The sequence below is a fragment of the Coregonus clupeaformis genome, chromosome 12 (genome assembly GCF_020615455.1).
Source record: "Coregonus clupeaformis isolate EN_2021a chromosome 12, ASM2061545v1, whole genome shotgun sequence".
Lineage (NCBI taxonomy): Eukaryota > Metazoa > Chordata > Actinopteri > Salmoniformes > Salmonidae > Coregonus > Coregonus clupeaformis.
This window is the reverse complement of record NC_059203.1, coordinates 47,813,651-47,827,981: the sequence shown is the minus strand read 5'-3', so window position 1 is coordinate 47,827,981 and position 14,331 is coordinate 47,813,651. Positions and strand designations below refer to the sequence as shown.

The window sequence follows — 14,331 nt, the reverse complement described above, 5'->3', positions numbered from 1 at the left end:
TAAAACGTAAACTTTTTCTAATGTTCACAAGTATGGCCCCCAGGTATTTTTGCCTTAATATAGCTATGCACATTATTCAGGTGTGATTCATGTGTCATTCTACTCAGTTATGATATTATTCAATTTTTATTGTGTATTTCTGATCTGTTTTTGACATTCACAATATTACTTGACACACATAAACCTCAAAACCTTAACTCACCTCAGTTCCTTTGCCTTTCAGTCTACCTCAGTCACAGAAAAGCAGAGGAGAACACTTTAGAGTCTCTCCCCATACCAAAAAACAAATGAACGTACACACACCTACTCAGGACAATCCCATACACACTGTACCCACTAGCCTCACACTCTCACTTCCACTTCCATGCTGACTGACTCTTTAAGCGGGTCCCAGCAGCAGCTTTTAGTGGTAATGCTCTGATTAAATATCTGACATAAGACTTGGGGCTAGATTCTATCAGATCCGTGCTACATCCACATAGCGGTTGTTTTGGCGGTGTTGGAGGTGGAACTGTGTTAGAGCTGTCAAATCCACAAGCTGCTCCTTGAGTTACCTTATCGCGGACACTGCCATTGGATGCAATGAAAGCACACCCGACTTTATATCCAACAAATCCCATGCAGTCACATTAGAAGTTCATGCAGCCACGTTTTACAAGTTCAAACACTTGAATGCATAATGTTCTATTGTCTAGCCTACACCTCAATTAGACTGATAGGCTATTAATCCCCCCATCCAAATGAACATGAAAACATGCATTAGCCTGTCATTAGTTCTATCATGGATAGAGCCTACATTTCTATCTCCGTTTTGGACTTCTAACGCGGTAGGGATCATAAGGAAGGAAGTGGTTGGTGACACACAAGAGCAGCCACTCACCGATTAGTCAGCTCATACCGCAGTTATACTGTACCTCTAACACTGCCAAAACATCCCCTATGCGGATGTCGGCCAACGTGGGTTAACACTTGATCTGATTGAATCGAGGTCTTGGTCTATCTACCTGGGTTCAAAATGACTCAATATTTTACTGTTTACTGTAGTTGGTTATTTACTCATGATTTACTCATGACTAAAAATGGTTATATCACAACCTCTCTGAGCCCTTACATTTTTCTCTCTACACTTTTTACGTGAAATACAATTTCATCATTATTTAATGTCAAGCTCTCACTTTCACACTACAGATGTGTTGGATTAACAATCATAACATTAGATGAACTGATGTCAGTGAAGTGTGAGACATAAAATAGTGAGATAAAAGTTACCACTTTGTTTTGGATCTTACTGTAATATATTTCTGGAGTGCGTGGACTTATCCACATGCAATCTTTTTCTAGGGAAAGTCCAAGCGTTTAGTTTTCTGTCAGTTGCAAGGTAGTATGTCTGTGAGTATTTTCCAACCTAGACTCTGTTTTTCTCGTTACGTCACCTGTTTGGATGGCATCACTGTTTGCCCTGTGGACTACCTCTGAAATGAGTCTGCTTTGGCCCTCAGAGGGGTGACTGACTGGTTTTTAGCTTTGCTTGTCCCTTGCGATCTTATGATAGCTATGGAACAAATATATCAAAAGGTCCACTCATCTCACTCTGTTCATAACAGCATACTGTATACAGATGTAGGATCTTAATTTGATCACTCTTTTGTTGCTGAGAATTTTCCTGCCCTGCAGGAAATGCAAACTTTTAGTATATTTGAGGTTTAAAAAGGCTTCTAACGTTTGTAATTTCCACTTTGAAATTTCAGACTTGATTTGCCCTAATGAAAAATGTATCAACCCTTACAAAAATGTCCATTAATTTTTATCCACATAATAATTCACATTTCCTGTTGCTGCAAGATTATTTTCCTGCTGTAGCAAACTGGATCAAATGAAGATCCTACATCTGTAGGTAAATCAACCCAAAGTACTGTACTATGTCAGTAAGAGTGCCTCCTAACTTAACCACAGTCATACCTCAGCAATGTCAGGATAGCCACTATCTATATTATAATGACAGTGTTGCTCTATATGAGCTTACTGATATTGATATATTCAGTATAAATATTTTAGGAGCTTATTTCATGTACTTGTTGTTATGCTTTATGTATGAGGGTTTTTAAATATTGAATAGAGTAGTTAGGTTCTCTTATCTTGTAACATCTCCTTGTTTTAAGCTGTTTTGTGTTTGCGATCTATGAAAAAGTCTCCCTTTTCATTTTAGTCTTTCATATATTGTATGATGATTTATTTTTATTTCAAGCCATTTTAACTTGAATACACAACTCAAAAGGCTGTTTTCTAGTTTGCCTCTGATCTGTCTCGCTTCATTGTGTGTTTGCATGAGTATAAAGATGCTACTTGGTCTGTCTGTTACCAATAAAAGGATCACGTTTGTTTGTCATGTATTCATCAACAAATTGTAGCACAATAAGTGGTCGTCAAAATACTGTGGCTTAAATACTCTATGTTTTAGTGTATAGAAACCAATGCAGCTACTTTTTTACTTGTTATTGAGGAAACACACTACTAGTAATACTTTGAGGGCAAAGGGAGAGTTCACATAGAGGCGGAAGTGCTGAAGGACACATTTTGGACGTGTGGGGGTACACAGTATAGTAGTGAACACTAGCTGGGTTACAGTTCCCCAGGCATTGTCTTGCAGCAGTAATGGTCCTCTAGATCTCCTGATGTTTTGTTCTAGTTTTCCAATGTGAAGAACGTCCATCCCCTTGTTGGTCCATGTCTCTAGTCCACCACCATTATGGAAGCAGTTCAACATTTTGCAAAACCGTTTTATAGGAATCACTTGTCAAATGTGGTTGTCTACATTTAGCAGCAAAATACGAACATGTGGAAATAAATAATACATTCTAGACAAAGTTTTCATTAGAGAAGGATGTTGAAGTTCCAGTTCTGCCACCAATATCAGGTCGCAGTTGTAAATGAGAACTTGTTCTCAACTGGCTTACCTGGTTAAATAAAGGTGAAAAAACAACAACATTACTACAGAGAAAGAGAGCGATCCAACAATGCACCACACTTGGAAGTATTTGTGCAACAAATAACAACCAGTGCAAAATCATTATTCACATAATTTCCCCATATTTCCCACCATAGTCACTGAAGACAAGTTATGAACTGTAGACAATGTGGAATTATGAAAATAAGACAACGCTACAACTAAAACATCAGAATTCCCTTATAGCCCACCCTGGAAAACATCCTCCAAACATCCGTATGTTTCCATGGCCTTCAATACAGTTTTCCTTTCTTTCCTGAGCGACAGATCTCCATGATGGGACAGCTTGTCCCCACTCCCCCCCAGTCTCCTCTCATGCATGGAAGACTCTGTTATGCATTGAGAACGTTGGCTACGTCTGTGAAGACCAGGCGACTGGGCCTCTGCGTCATCCCCTGGGAGGTCGTGAGAGTCTACGGGGGGGTGGGGGGGGGGTACAAAACGGTATAACTGTGAGACATGAGACACCATATTACTTTGTACTGCCATGGTCATAAGCAGTTATATCAACTGTTTTTTATTTATATTTTGTAACCAATGAATAATGAATCTGCCACTCCTATGACTGCTTATAACATCTGTTTTAGTGATGTAGCGTTAGGAACAAAGAAAGGGATGGGAAAGTGAATCAATTACTTATATACACTACCAGTCAAAAGTTTGGGGTCACTTAGAAATGTCCTTGTTTTCCATGAAAACATACATGAAATGAGTTTGAATAGGAAATGTAGTCATTGACAAGGTTAGAAATAATGATTTTTAATTGAAATAATAATTGTGTCCTTAACTTTGCTTTCGTCAAATAATCCTCCATTTGCAGCAATTACAGCCTTGCAGACCTTTGGCATTCTAGTTGTCAATTTGTTGAGGTAATCTGAAGAGATTTCACCCCATGTTTCCTGAAGCACCTCCCACAAGTTGGATTGGCTTGATGGGCATTTCTTACGTACTATACGGTCAAGCTGCTACCACAACAGCTCAATAGGGTTGAGATCCGGTGACTGTGCTGGCCACTCCATTATAGACAGAATACCAGCTGACTACTTCTTCCCTAAATAGTTATTGCATAGTTTGGAGCTGTGCTTTGGGTCATTGTCCAGTTGTAGGAGGAAATTGGCTCCAACCAAGCGCCGTCCACAGGGTATGGCATGGCGTTGCAAAATGGAGTGATAGCGTTCCTTCTTCAAGATCCCTTTTACCCTGTACAAATCTCCCACTTTACCACCACCAAAGCACCCCCAGACCATCTCATTGCCTCCACCATGCTTGACAGATGGCATCAAGCACTCCTCCAGCATCTTTTCATTTGGTCTGTGTCTCACAAATGTTCCTCTTTGTGATCCGAACACCTCAAACTTCGATTTGTCTGTCCATAACACTTTATTCTAATCTTCCTCTATCCAGTGTCCGTGTTCTTTTGCCCATCTTAATCTTTTATTTTAATTGGCCAGTCTGAGATATGGCTTTTTCTTTGCAACTCTGCCTAGAAGGTCAGCATCCCAGAGTCGCCTCTTCACTGTTGACGTTGAGACTGGTGTTTTGCGGGTACTATTTAATGAAGCTGCCAGTTGAGGACCTGTGAGGCGTCTGTTTCTCAAACTAGACACTCTAATGTATTTGTCCTCTTGCTCAGTTGTGCACCGGGGCCTCCCACTCCTCTTTCTATTCTGGTTAGAGCAAGTTTGCGCTGTTCTGTGAAGGGAGTAGTACACAGCGTTGTACGAGATCTTCAGTTTCTTGGCAATTTCTCGCATGGAATAGCCTTCATTTCTCAGAACAAGAATAGACTGACGAGTTTCAGAAGAAAGTTATTTGTTTCTGGCCATTTTGAGCCTGTAATCGAACCCACAATTGCTGATGCTCCAGATACTCAACTAGTCTCAAGAAGGCCAGTTTTATTGCTTCTTTAATCAGCACAACAGTTTTCAGCTGTGCTAACATAATTTCAAAAGGGTTATCTAATGATCAATTAGCCTTTTAAAATGATAAACTTGGATTAGCAAACACAACGTGCCATTGGAACACAGGACTGATGGTTGCTGATAATGGGCCTCTGTACGCCTATGTCGATATTCCATAAAAAATCAGCCATTTCCAGCTACAATAGCCATTTACAACATTAACAATGTCTAGACTGTATTTCTGATCAATTTGATGTTATTTTAATGGACAAAAAAATTGCGTTTCTTTCGAAAACAAGTACATTTCTAAGTGACCCCAAACTTTTGAACACATATTGCTATAATCACATACATAGCCTAGTCATGTCAATCACAAGGGGAAAATGAGAACATCAAATATTTTATAAGTACATTACTGAGCAGTGAGATGAGTGATAGGCAGTAATGTAATCAACAACTTGATGGTATTAGGCACACAAAGAAGATGTGAAATGAGGGTATAGGTATGTGTCAGTCTCCAGTGTAGAGGAAAAGGTTGTGCATGTGTGTGTGTACAGGGTACTCTGTTGTAATCTTTGAATTTGTTGTATGTACATGGTGAAGGGTTGTAACACAGCAAGGTCCACACGTAGTATGTAAGTGTTTTGGAAAGGGTAGCTTCATGAAAATACAGCAACAGACAAATTATACTTTACCATATTTGACTTATTACCATTTTGACTATTGAAAATATAAAGAAAAAATGTAATTAACATGAGTATAAAATAGCAACTGGTAATGTAAGCACTTACAAAGCTCTGTAAGAGAAAATTATATAATCCTGTGGGCCAACATATTTAGGAATCCAACCAACGATCAGATCCAGTAAGGTAACTGTGGATCAGTGAACAATAGATCCCTGTAGGTGATTAAAGATGAGTCTGAACATAATGTAACTGTTAAGACTTCTGTAGATCATCGTAGATCTACAGTAGATGATCAGTATCATTGAACAGGGGAGTGCAGCCACAGCACTGCTTCAGGCCTGTAGTGTATAGTACCTTGTTATTGGGTCCTGTGAGGTTGCCGTCACGGTTGTGGTCCAGTAGCTCCTGTTCCAGGTCATCCTGTTCCTCTGCCGGGTCAAAGTTATACATGGGCATCAGCTGGTGCCTCAGCTTCTCCAGTCTGGACAGTGAACACAGGGCAGATGGCAGGAGGAAAGAAATGGTTAGAAACACACATTACTGACAGTTCTCTCAATGCTATGATTATTTGGATATGCATGAAGGGCAGCCCTCCCTTTCACAAATCTGACTGATAACTTGAACTCTTATACTTAAATTTCCTCACCTCTTCCGTTTCCTGATATACAGCATCTGGGATGGGAGACATGGTGGGGCACAGGGAGACAGATTGTTAATTAGATAAAAAGGACAAAAGCAACTTGTTCATAATGTACACTGTCATGACAAACTAGGTAGTGACTAAAGCGATTGCTTTCGTACCATGACCAATGCCAGGCCAATGACAGTGATGATGCCAAAGGGCACCAGCACCATGCCCATCCCAGAGCCCTCTAACGCCACCTCTGGCAGCTTGGTGGCATTGAAGCTTGTCTCATTGGTTGTTGTTATAGTAATGGTAGTGGTCATGAATGTTGTTCTGGATGCAGTGACATTGTCCCGTTCCATCCTCGCGTCCGTGGTAATGCCGAGGAGGGAGGTCATGGAGGTGGGGGTCATGCTGGAGACAGTGGAGAGAAAGCTAGCGGTGGTCTTGGCCATGGTCGCATCCATGGTTTCAGCTGAGAGGAAACAGAGGATTGTGGAGAGTTATCTTGTTCCCACGGCTGTGGGTGTCTCAATGTGTCTCTTTTCTGTGTCTCAGTCTCTCATGTGTGTCATAACAGCCACTGGTTGTCTCTCTCTGGACTGAGGTCTGCTGAAGCATTGGGAATGCATTGAGCACACCAGAACACACTCTCCAGGCAGAAACTGAAACAGATAATTTTACACTGTCAGATCGGAAAACAAACATATTATGCACACTACAATAGCATATCATATGGCTCTGGTTTGGTTAGAGGTTGGCTTTGGGTGTGCATGTGTGTGTATGACAGGCCACAAACATCCTTCCTTCCGCAAACGGTTTGGAAAGAGGTTTAGGTGGGTAGCATGTTTGAGGTCTGAGGGACACATACAGTGCATTCGGAAAGTGTTCAGACCCCTTGACTTTTTCCACATTGTTATGTTACAGCCTTTTTCTAAAATGGATTAAAGAAAAACAATTCCTCATCAATCTACACACTATACTCCATAATGACAAAGCAAAAACAGGTTTTTAGAAATGTTTGCAAATGTATTAAAAATAAAAACTGAAATACCTTCTTTACTTTATTGGATATGATTTGGAAAGGCACACACCTGTCTATATAAGGTCCCACAGTTGACAGTGCATGTCAGAGCAAAAACCAAGCCATGAGGTCGAAGGAATTGTCCGTAGAGCTCCGCGACAGGATTGTGTTGAGGCACAAATCTGGGGAAGGGTACCAAAAAATGTCTGGCCGCCTGGCCAAACTGAACAATCGGGTGAGAAGGGCCTTGGTCAGGGAGGTGACCAAGAACCCGATGGTCACTGACAGAGCTCCAGAGTTCCTCTGTGGAGATGGGAGAACCTTCCAGAAGGACAACCATCTCTGCAGCACTCCACCAATCAGGCCTTTATGGTAGAGTGGCCAGACGGAAGCCACTCGTCAGTAAAAGGCACATGACAGCCCGCTTGGAGATTGCCAAAAGGCACCTAAAGGACTCTCAGACCATGAGAAACAAGATTCTCTGGTCTGATGAAACCAAGATTGAACTCTTTGGCCTGAATACCAAGCGTCACGTCTGGAGGAAACCTGGCACCATCCCTACGGTGAAGCATGGTGGTGGCAGTATCATGCTGTGGGGATGTTTTTCAGCGGCAGGGACTGGGAGACTAGTTAGAATTGAGGGAAAGATGAACAGAGCAAAGGACAGAGAGATCCTTGATGAAAACCTGCTCCAGAAGGTTCACCTTCCAACAGGACAACCACCCTAAGCACACAGCCAAGACAATGCAGGAGTGGCTTTGGGACAAGTCTCTGAATGTCCTTGAGTGGCCCAGCCAGAGCCCGGACTTGAACCCGATCTAACATCTCTGGAGAGACCTGAAAATAGCTGTGCAGCGAGGCTCCCCATCCAACCTGACAGAGCTTGAGAGGATCTGCAGAGAATGGGAGAAACTCCCCAAATACAGGTGTGCCAAGCTTGTAGTGTCATACTCAAGAAGACTCAAGGCTGTAATCACTGCCAAATGTGCTTCAACAATGTACTGAGTAAAGGGTCTGAATACTTATGTAAATGTGATATTTACGTTTTATTTTATAAATGTGCAAAAATGTGTAAAAACCTGTTTTTGCTTTGTCATTATGGGGTATTGTGTGTAGATTGGAGAGGGTAAAAAACAATTGAATCCATTTTATAACAAGGCTGTAACGTAACAAAATGTGGAAAAGGGGTCTGAATACGTTCAGAATGCACTGTATGTCAAACAGGATGGGATTTTCATTCTGATTATATAAATAAAGGCAAAGCCTCTGGTCACCTACTGAAATTAGTCAGGTGTGTATCTTGATCTAAAATGCCGACACAAACTGCCACCAAGGTGCATCATCCATAAATACTAAATGCAAAATAATCTTGTCTGTTTTTCACAGTGCTCGTGACATGACTAGAACTTCCCCACGTAAAAGTATGTCTTTGTAGAAGTAGATGAAATCGTATACATAGCATGGTGTTTTGGGCACCAGAAGCAGAGAAAAAAAGTGTCCGAACAAAGCAGATACAATACAGAGGAAAACAAAGCCCCCATACATGCATCACACTGTCTGAGGCAATGTGTCAAAAGGTCTGTCACCTTCTCTGCTAAATTTGCACCCATATGAGAACTGCACGACCACACACAAACACCACCCTTTATATAGTATGTGCTTATGATGATTTATGAAGCATTTATATAGACTTTACAAAGGGCTTGTGAAGGCTTCATTAAGCCTTCATAAGATATAATTAGAGGGTCAATGTATTGAAATGCTGAATTATGCCATGTACATTTTTGGGCAATAGTATGGCAGACATGAGACACCCTACTATAGTGTCACACAAACCGTGAAAACAAAGACACATGAGCCATCCCGGGTCCCGCACCTCAGAATGCACCTAATGAGGAACATGTGCAGTGCAAGCTCTCAACCAATCAAAACCCAGAGCCAGTCTCAACCTTTGTCACTGTCCAATTAGAGATCAAATACAGTACAAAGAGAGTAAACATAACATTTCCATAATATAACATATGTCTCTCTTATTGTCTTATTCACACCATGAAATGTTGTTGCACATTGATAATTTCTCTGTAAGTCAATGAGTATAAATAAGTTAAGGCCTGGCTTTTAATCCTACCAACGTGACATGCAAGCTCTTGCCTTAAATGCCCTCCCAGATTAGTGGTATATGTTATGTACCTACCTTTCGTCGATGTGGTGGGAGAAGCACTATTAAAAAAAGGAGCCGTAGCAGGCAACAAGATAGAGGAGGGGAAATATCTTAGGGAGAAGGAACGTTTCCCCCTCTCTACCCCTCCTCCTCTTCTGCTTCTCCCTGCTCCTCAGCAGTAACACAGGCAGCCGCTCCACTGACTGAGGGGCTGTTTACAAACAAAACACACTCATTCTCACTGCTGTTCCACTCCATACAAAGCAACCCAACCCCTGGCTGCGTCCAAATAATTATCCGTCTATCTCTCCTTGCCTCCTTAGTTCTGTTCCCCTATCTTTCCCCTTGTTGTGTTTTAGAAAACAGTACAAGCTCCAGGGATGCTGCAACCATAGCCCTGTGATCCAAAGCTCCCATCCCTCCTGTGATAGGTCGGATGGGGTGTAAGCGGCAGCTGCCGTTGGCTCCCTGAGCTGTCCATCTGGCTTTATAGGGATGAGAATGGGATTTATTGGTTGGGCAGACCAGATGATATCAGGCAGAGAGGGTGGCTGGCCTGGGGAAATTAACCCTTTGATGTCATATCCTCTAAAAGACAAGGGACTGGAGATTCTCAGTGAGGCCAAGGTACTTTCACTCAAGCCCTTTTCATTCATATAGTACCTTTAGGTTGTACAGATTTTTTTGTTGTCATTTATTGGTTGACAGAATGCCAAGAGTGTGCAAAGCTGTCATCAAGGCAAAGGGTGGCTACTTTGAAGAATCTCAAATATAAAATATATTTCGATATGTTTAACACTTTTTTGGTTACTACATGATTCCATGTGTGTTATTTCATAGTTTTGATGTCTTCACTATTATTCTACAATGTAGAAAATAGTAAAAATCAAGAAAAACCCTTGAATGAATGAGTAGGTGTGTCCAAACTTTTGACTGGTACTGTATTTAAGTACATATTGGGGAAGAACATTCTGCAAAAAGGTATCTAAACTGGAACCAAGGCATAGTTTCTGTAGGTATTGTTAGGCTTACTTCAGGGTATTCCACTCAATATATCCCTTGGCCTCTTCGTCAAACACCTTGAAAGCAGCTCGTTGCACAGCATCTTGGCCCTTCGCGCTTTCGTGGACCAATGCCATCAAACCCAGGAAGCTCTCACGGTTAAAAGTACCTTTGCCTGTGATGACACAAAAACAGGTGATAAGTAAGATATTACCACTGGCTATATATAGCTGTGTATAGGAAAACGAATGAGAATTTGACAGCCTTAGTTATACAATTTCTTTGGATGTGTTTTGAATAAAAAATAAAGAAGAAAGTTAAGGATGTCTTTAACGTTGTTAGTGGAATCAGTATGTATTAGTACTGGGTGGTAGGGAATGCATTACATTCCTAAAGACAGAGATAAACTAGTACTCAGTTCTAGGCATTTAGTTTATCGCAAGTGAATCCCAGTGAAACACTGGCATCTAGTGATGACAAAGAAATCCTACATGTTATGTTACAGTACAATAGTTTTGATTTCTAAGTCTCTCATCCTAAAATTAATCTTCACAGAACAAGTTAATCATTCAACTGTGTGAGAAGAACAGCACCGTTTGATAACATTTTATACAGAATTTGACAGTAGAATACAAGCATTGTAGACATTTTTCGTCAGCTATAAAAGTGAATTGTGCAATACAGCATATCCTTATAATGGTGGATAACATTGTATTAGCTACTAAAATAAATAGTGAGTAAGATCATATATTATGCACATAAAACATATCAATGGTCACATTAAAATGAAGGCCATATTGTGAAAGATATACTCACCATCTTTATCCACATCTTTGGCCATCTGAAGGAGCTCTCTCTTGGTGGGATTGATTCCCATAAAGTTCATCAGTCGCTCCAGCTCCTGTGTCTTCACTGTTCCATTTCCTTCCTCATCAAACATTTCAAAAACACCTTTATACTCAGTGATCTGTTCTTGTGATAAAGCATTTGCTTTAAAAAAAAGGTTGAATAAGAATAACTTTTGATGGAACTGAGAAAAGTTCAATCATCCAAATAGTTTATGTGATGTAGGACTGTAACTAACATGCACTCAGATTAAGAAGTTCAAAGAAAGTACTTAACTACTAAATGTTTACGCTCATGCCCAAGGGTCAGTTTTAAAGAAAATGTAATACGCATAAAATATGAGCCCATGTTGACAAATTGTAGAATCCTACAAATTATAGAAAATAGATTAATTATTTCAAAAGGTTACTCACCATTTTGTTTGGTACTAGAGAAATTGACAGGAGATGTACACCGACATGATTCATAGTGAGACTAAATCTATCTTTGACATTACTCAAGAACCTCTGTTACCCTTTCCCCTGGGTTAGGTATAGAAGGAGACCTTTTATGATACTGTATATAGGGGATGGTCTTATACTTTGTCCAAGAGGAATCTATTCTGTAATTGCTGAAACTACAGTGCCATGAGATTCATCACTAGCACAGGTATACATCTGTTAAATATTACTGATTTCTGGCATGCCATTTGTCAATATAAATCCTTTTGATAATAAAAATGAAACATGAATATGATTAGTTTATAGCGCATTCGGAAAGTATTCAGACCCGTTGACTTTTTCCACATTTTGTTATGTTACAGCCTTATTCTAAAATTGATTAAATTGTTTTTTCCCCCTCAACAATCTATACAAGAAACCCCATAATGACAAAGCAAAAGAGGTTTTTAGACATTTTTGCACATTTATTAAAAATAATTAAAAACGTAAATATCACATTTACATAAGTATTCAGACCCTTTATTCAGTACTTAGTTGAAGGACCTTTGGCAGCGATTACAGCCTGGATATGACGCTACAAGCTTGGCAAACCTGTATTTGGGGAGTTTCTCCCATTCTTCTCTGCAGATCCTCTCATGCTCTGTCAGGTTGGATGGGGAGCGTCGCTGCACAGCTATTTTCAGGTCTCTCTAGAGATGTTCGATCTTGTTCAAGTCCGGGCTCTGGCTGGGCCACTAAATGACATTCAGAGACTTGTCCCGAAGCCACTCCTGTGTTGTCTTGGCTGTGTGCTTAGGGTCGTTGTCCTGTTGGAAGGTGAACCTTCGCCACAGTCTGAGGTCCTGAGCACTCTGGAGCAGGTTTTCATCAAGGATCTCTCTGTACTTGTGAGAGTCCTTTAGGTGCCTTTTGGCAAACTTCAAGCGGGCTGTGCCTTTTACTGAGGAGTGGCTTCCACAGCATGATACTGCCACCACCATGCTTCACCGTAGGGATGGTGCCAGGTTTCCTCCAGACGTGACGCTTGGTATTCAGGCCAAAGAGTTCAATCTTGGTTTCATCAGACCAGAGAATCTTGTTTCTCATGGTCTGAGGGTCCTTTAGGTGCCTTTTGGCAAACTCCAAGCGGGCTGTACATTTTACTGAGGAGTGGCTTCCGTCTGGCCACTCTACCATAAAGGCCTGATTGGTGGAGTGCTGCAGAGATGGTTATCCTTCTGGAAGGTTCTCCCATCTCCACAGAGGAACTCTGGAGCTCTGTCAGAGTGACCATCGGGTTCTTGGTCACCTCCCTGACCAAGGCCCTTCTCCCCCGATTACTCAGTTTGGCCGGGCGGCCAGCTCTAGGAAGAGTCTTGGTGGTTCCAAACTTGTTCCATTTAAGAATGATGGAGGCCACTGTGTTCTTGGGGACCTTCAATGCTGCAGACATTTTTTGGTACCCTTCCCCAGATCTGTGCCTCGACACAATCCTGTCTCGGGGCTCTACGGACAATTCCTTCGACCTCATGGCTTGGTTTTTGCTCTGACATGCACTGTCAACTGTGGGAGCTTATATAGATGTGTGTGCCTTTCCAAATCATGTCAAATCAATTGAATTTACCACAGGTGGACTCCAATCAAGTTTTAGAAACATCTCAAGGATGATCAATGGAAACAGGATGCACCTGAGCACAATTGCGAGTCTCATAGCAAAGGGTCTGAATACCTATGTAAATAAGGTATTTCTGTTTTTTATTTTGAATACATTTGCAAAAAAAAATTTAAAACCTGTTTTTCCCTTTGTCATTATGGGATATTGTGTGTAGATTGATAAGGGAAAAAATAATGTAATACATTTCAGAATAAGGCTGTAACATAACAAAATGTGGAAAAAGTCAAGGGGTCTGAATACTTTCCGAATGCACTGTATCTAAATATGTTGTTAACCATCAAATGCAGTTGGTTTACACAGTGACATCAGCTGCTCCGAGACTGAGCTGCTCTGAGACCATTAGCTCTCACCTGCTTTATTTTCAGCAGGTGCTGTGCAGTCCCAAGTGAATCTCTTTAGTACAGCCTTAAGAGCCAAAGGTTATTTCTAATAGTGCAGAGGAGTTCAATTCAACCAAAGAAGCTCCATAGGGAACATTTAGAAATTGCTACCAGTGCATGTGGGTTTACAGTCATCACCAATAAAAAAAAGCCTTAGGCTCATGGATCCTTTGGCAGAATTATTTTTTTACAGGTCTAGAACACTTTTTATGAAGTCTGTGCTCTACTATCTTTATTTTCTTCTTTTTTTATTTATTTATGAGCAGGCCACTCTCCCTCTATCCTAAAAAGAACATAGGAACACTTTCCCCCCAGAAATTCTGGTATTATAAGGGTTACCGTATTTATAATCATATTTTCTGTTTTCCAATACAGAAAAAAATATAATACTGAACCGAATTAAATGGCTGCATTATGAGCCTATCTCCTGTTTCTGTAGCGTGAGGCAGCTTGATGTACAAGTACACCCATTGGACAAGACCTAATTTATTGCAGGGCTGTACCCCCAGTCTATCTCATTAATGCTGAGTGCCAAACAGAAACACATCAGGTCCCATTTTTAGTATGACTCGGCAACGGATCGAACTCCAAACCTTCCATTCTCAGGG

The 14,331-nt window shown here is 40.9% G+C and overlaps 2 protein-coding genes across 2 annotated transcripts; both read right to left on the bottom strand.

Moving 5' to 3' along the window:
- Positions 1-2,759: 2,759 nt before the first annotated feature.
- On the bottom strand, positions 2,760-6,781 carry si:ch211-161c3.5 (uncharacterized protein C3orf18 homolog). Its single transcript, XM_041892767.2, has 4 exons — positions 6,393-6,781; positions 6,238-6,263; positions 5,946-6,072; positions 2,760-3,417 (listed from the first exon to the last, which is right to left on the bottom strand). Exons 1-4 carry the CDS (start codon positions 6,681-6,683, stop codon positions 3,337-3,339), a joined length of 525 nt encoding a protein of 174 aa, XP_041748701.1. The 5' UTR covers positions 6,684-6,781; the 3' UTR covers positions 2,760-3,336.
- Positions 6,771-11,709, bottom strand: LOC121578496 (calglandulin-like). The gene is made up of 4 exons (XM_041892859.1): positions 11,691-11,709; positions 11,220-11,393; positions 10,434-10,578; positions 6,771-6,881 (listed from the first exon to the last, which is right to left on the bottom strand). Exons 1-4 carry the CDS (start codon positions 11,707-11,709, stop codon positions 6,788-6,790), a joined length of 432 nt encoding a protein of 143 aa, XP_041748793.1. The 3' UTR covers positions 6,771-6,787.
- Between the last annotated feature and the right edge of the window lie 2,622 nt (positions 11,710-14,331).

Coding starts and splice junctions, on each gene's coding strand:
- si:ch211-161c3.5 (XM_041892767.2), bottom strand. CDS start 6,683: ATGGATGCGACCATGGCCAAGACCACCGCTAGCTTTCTCTCCACTGTC. Junction 6,264..6,392: donor TTGGCCTGGCATTGGTCATG/GTACGAAAGCAA, acceptor CTCCCATCCCAG/ATGCTGTATATCAGGAAACG. Junction 6,073..6,237: donor TATATCAGGAAACGGAAGAG/GTGAGGAAATTT, acceptor TTCACTGTCCAG/ACTGGAGAAGCTGAGGCACC.
- LOC121578496 (XM_041892859.1), bottom strand. Junction 10,579..11,219: donor CAAAGATGTGGATAAAGATG/GTGAGTATATCT, acceptor GTGTCATCACAG/GCAAAGGTACTTTTAACCGT. Junction 6,882..10,433: donor ATTGAGTGGAATACCCTGAA/GTAAGCCTAACA, acceptor TATCTGTTTCAG/TTTCTGCCTGGAGAGTGTGT.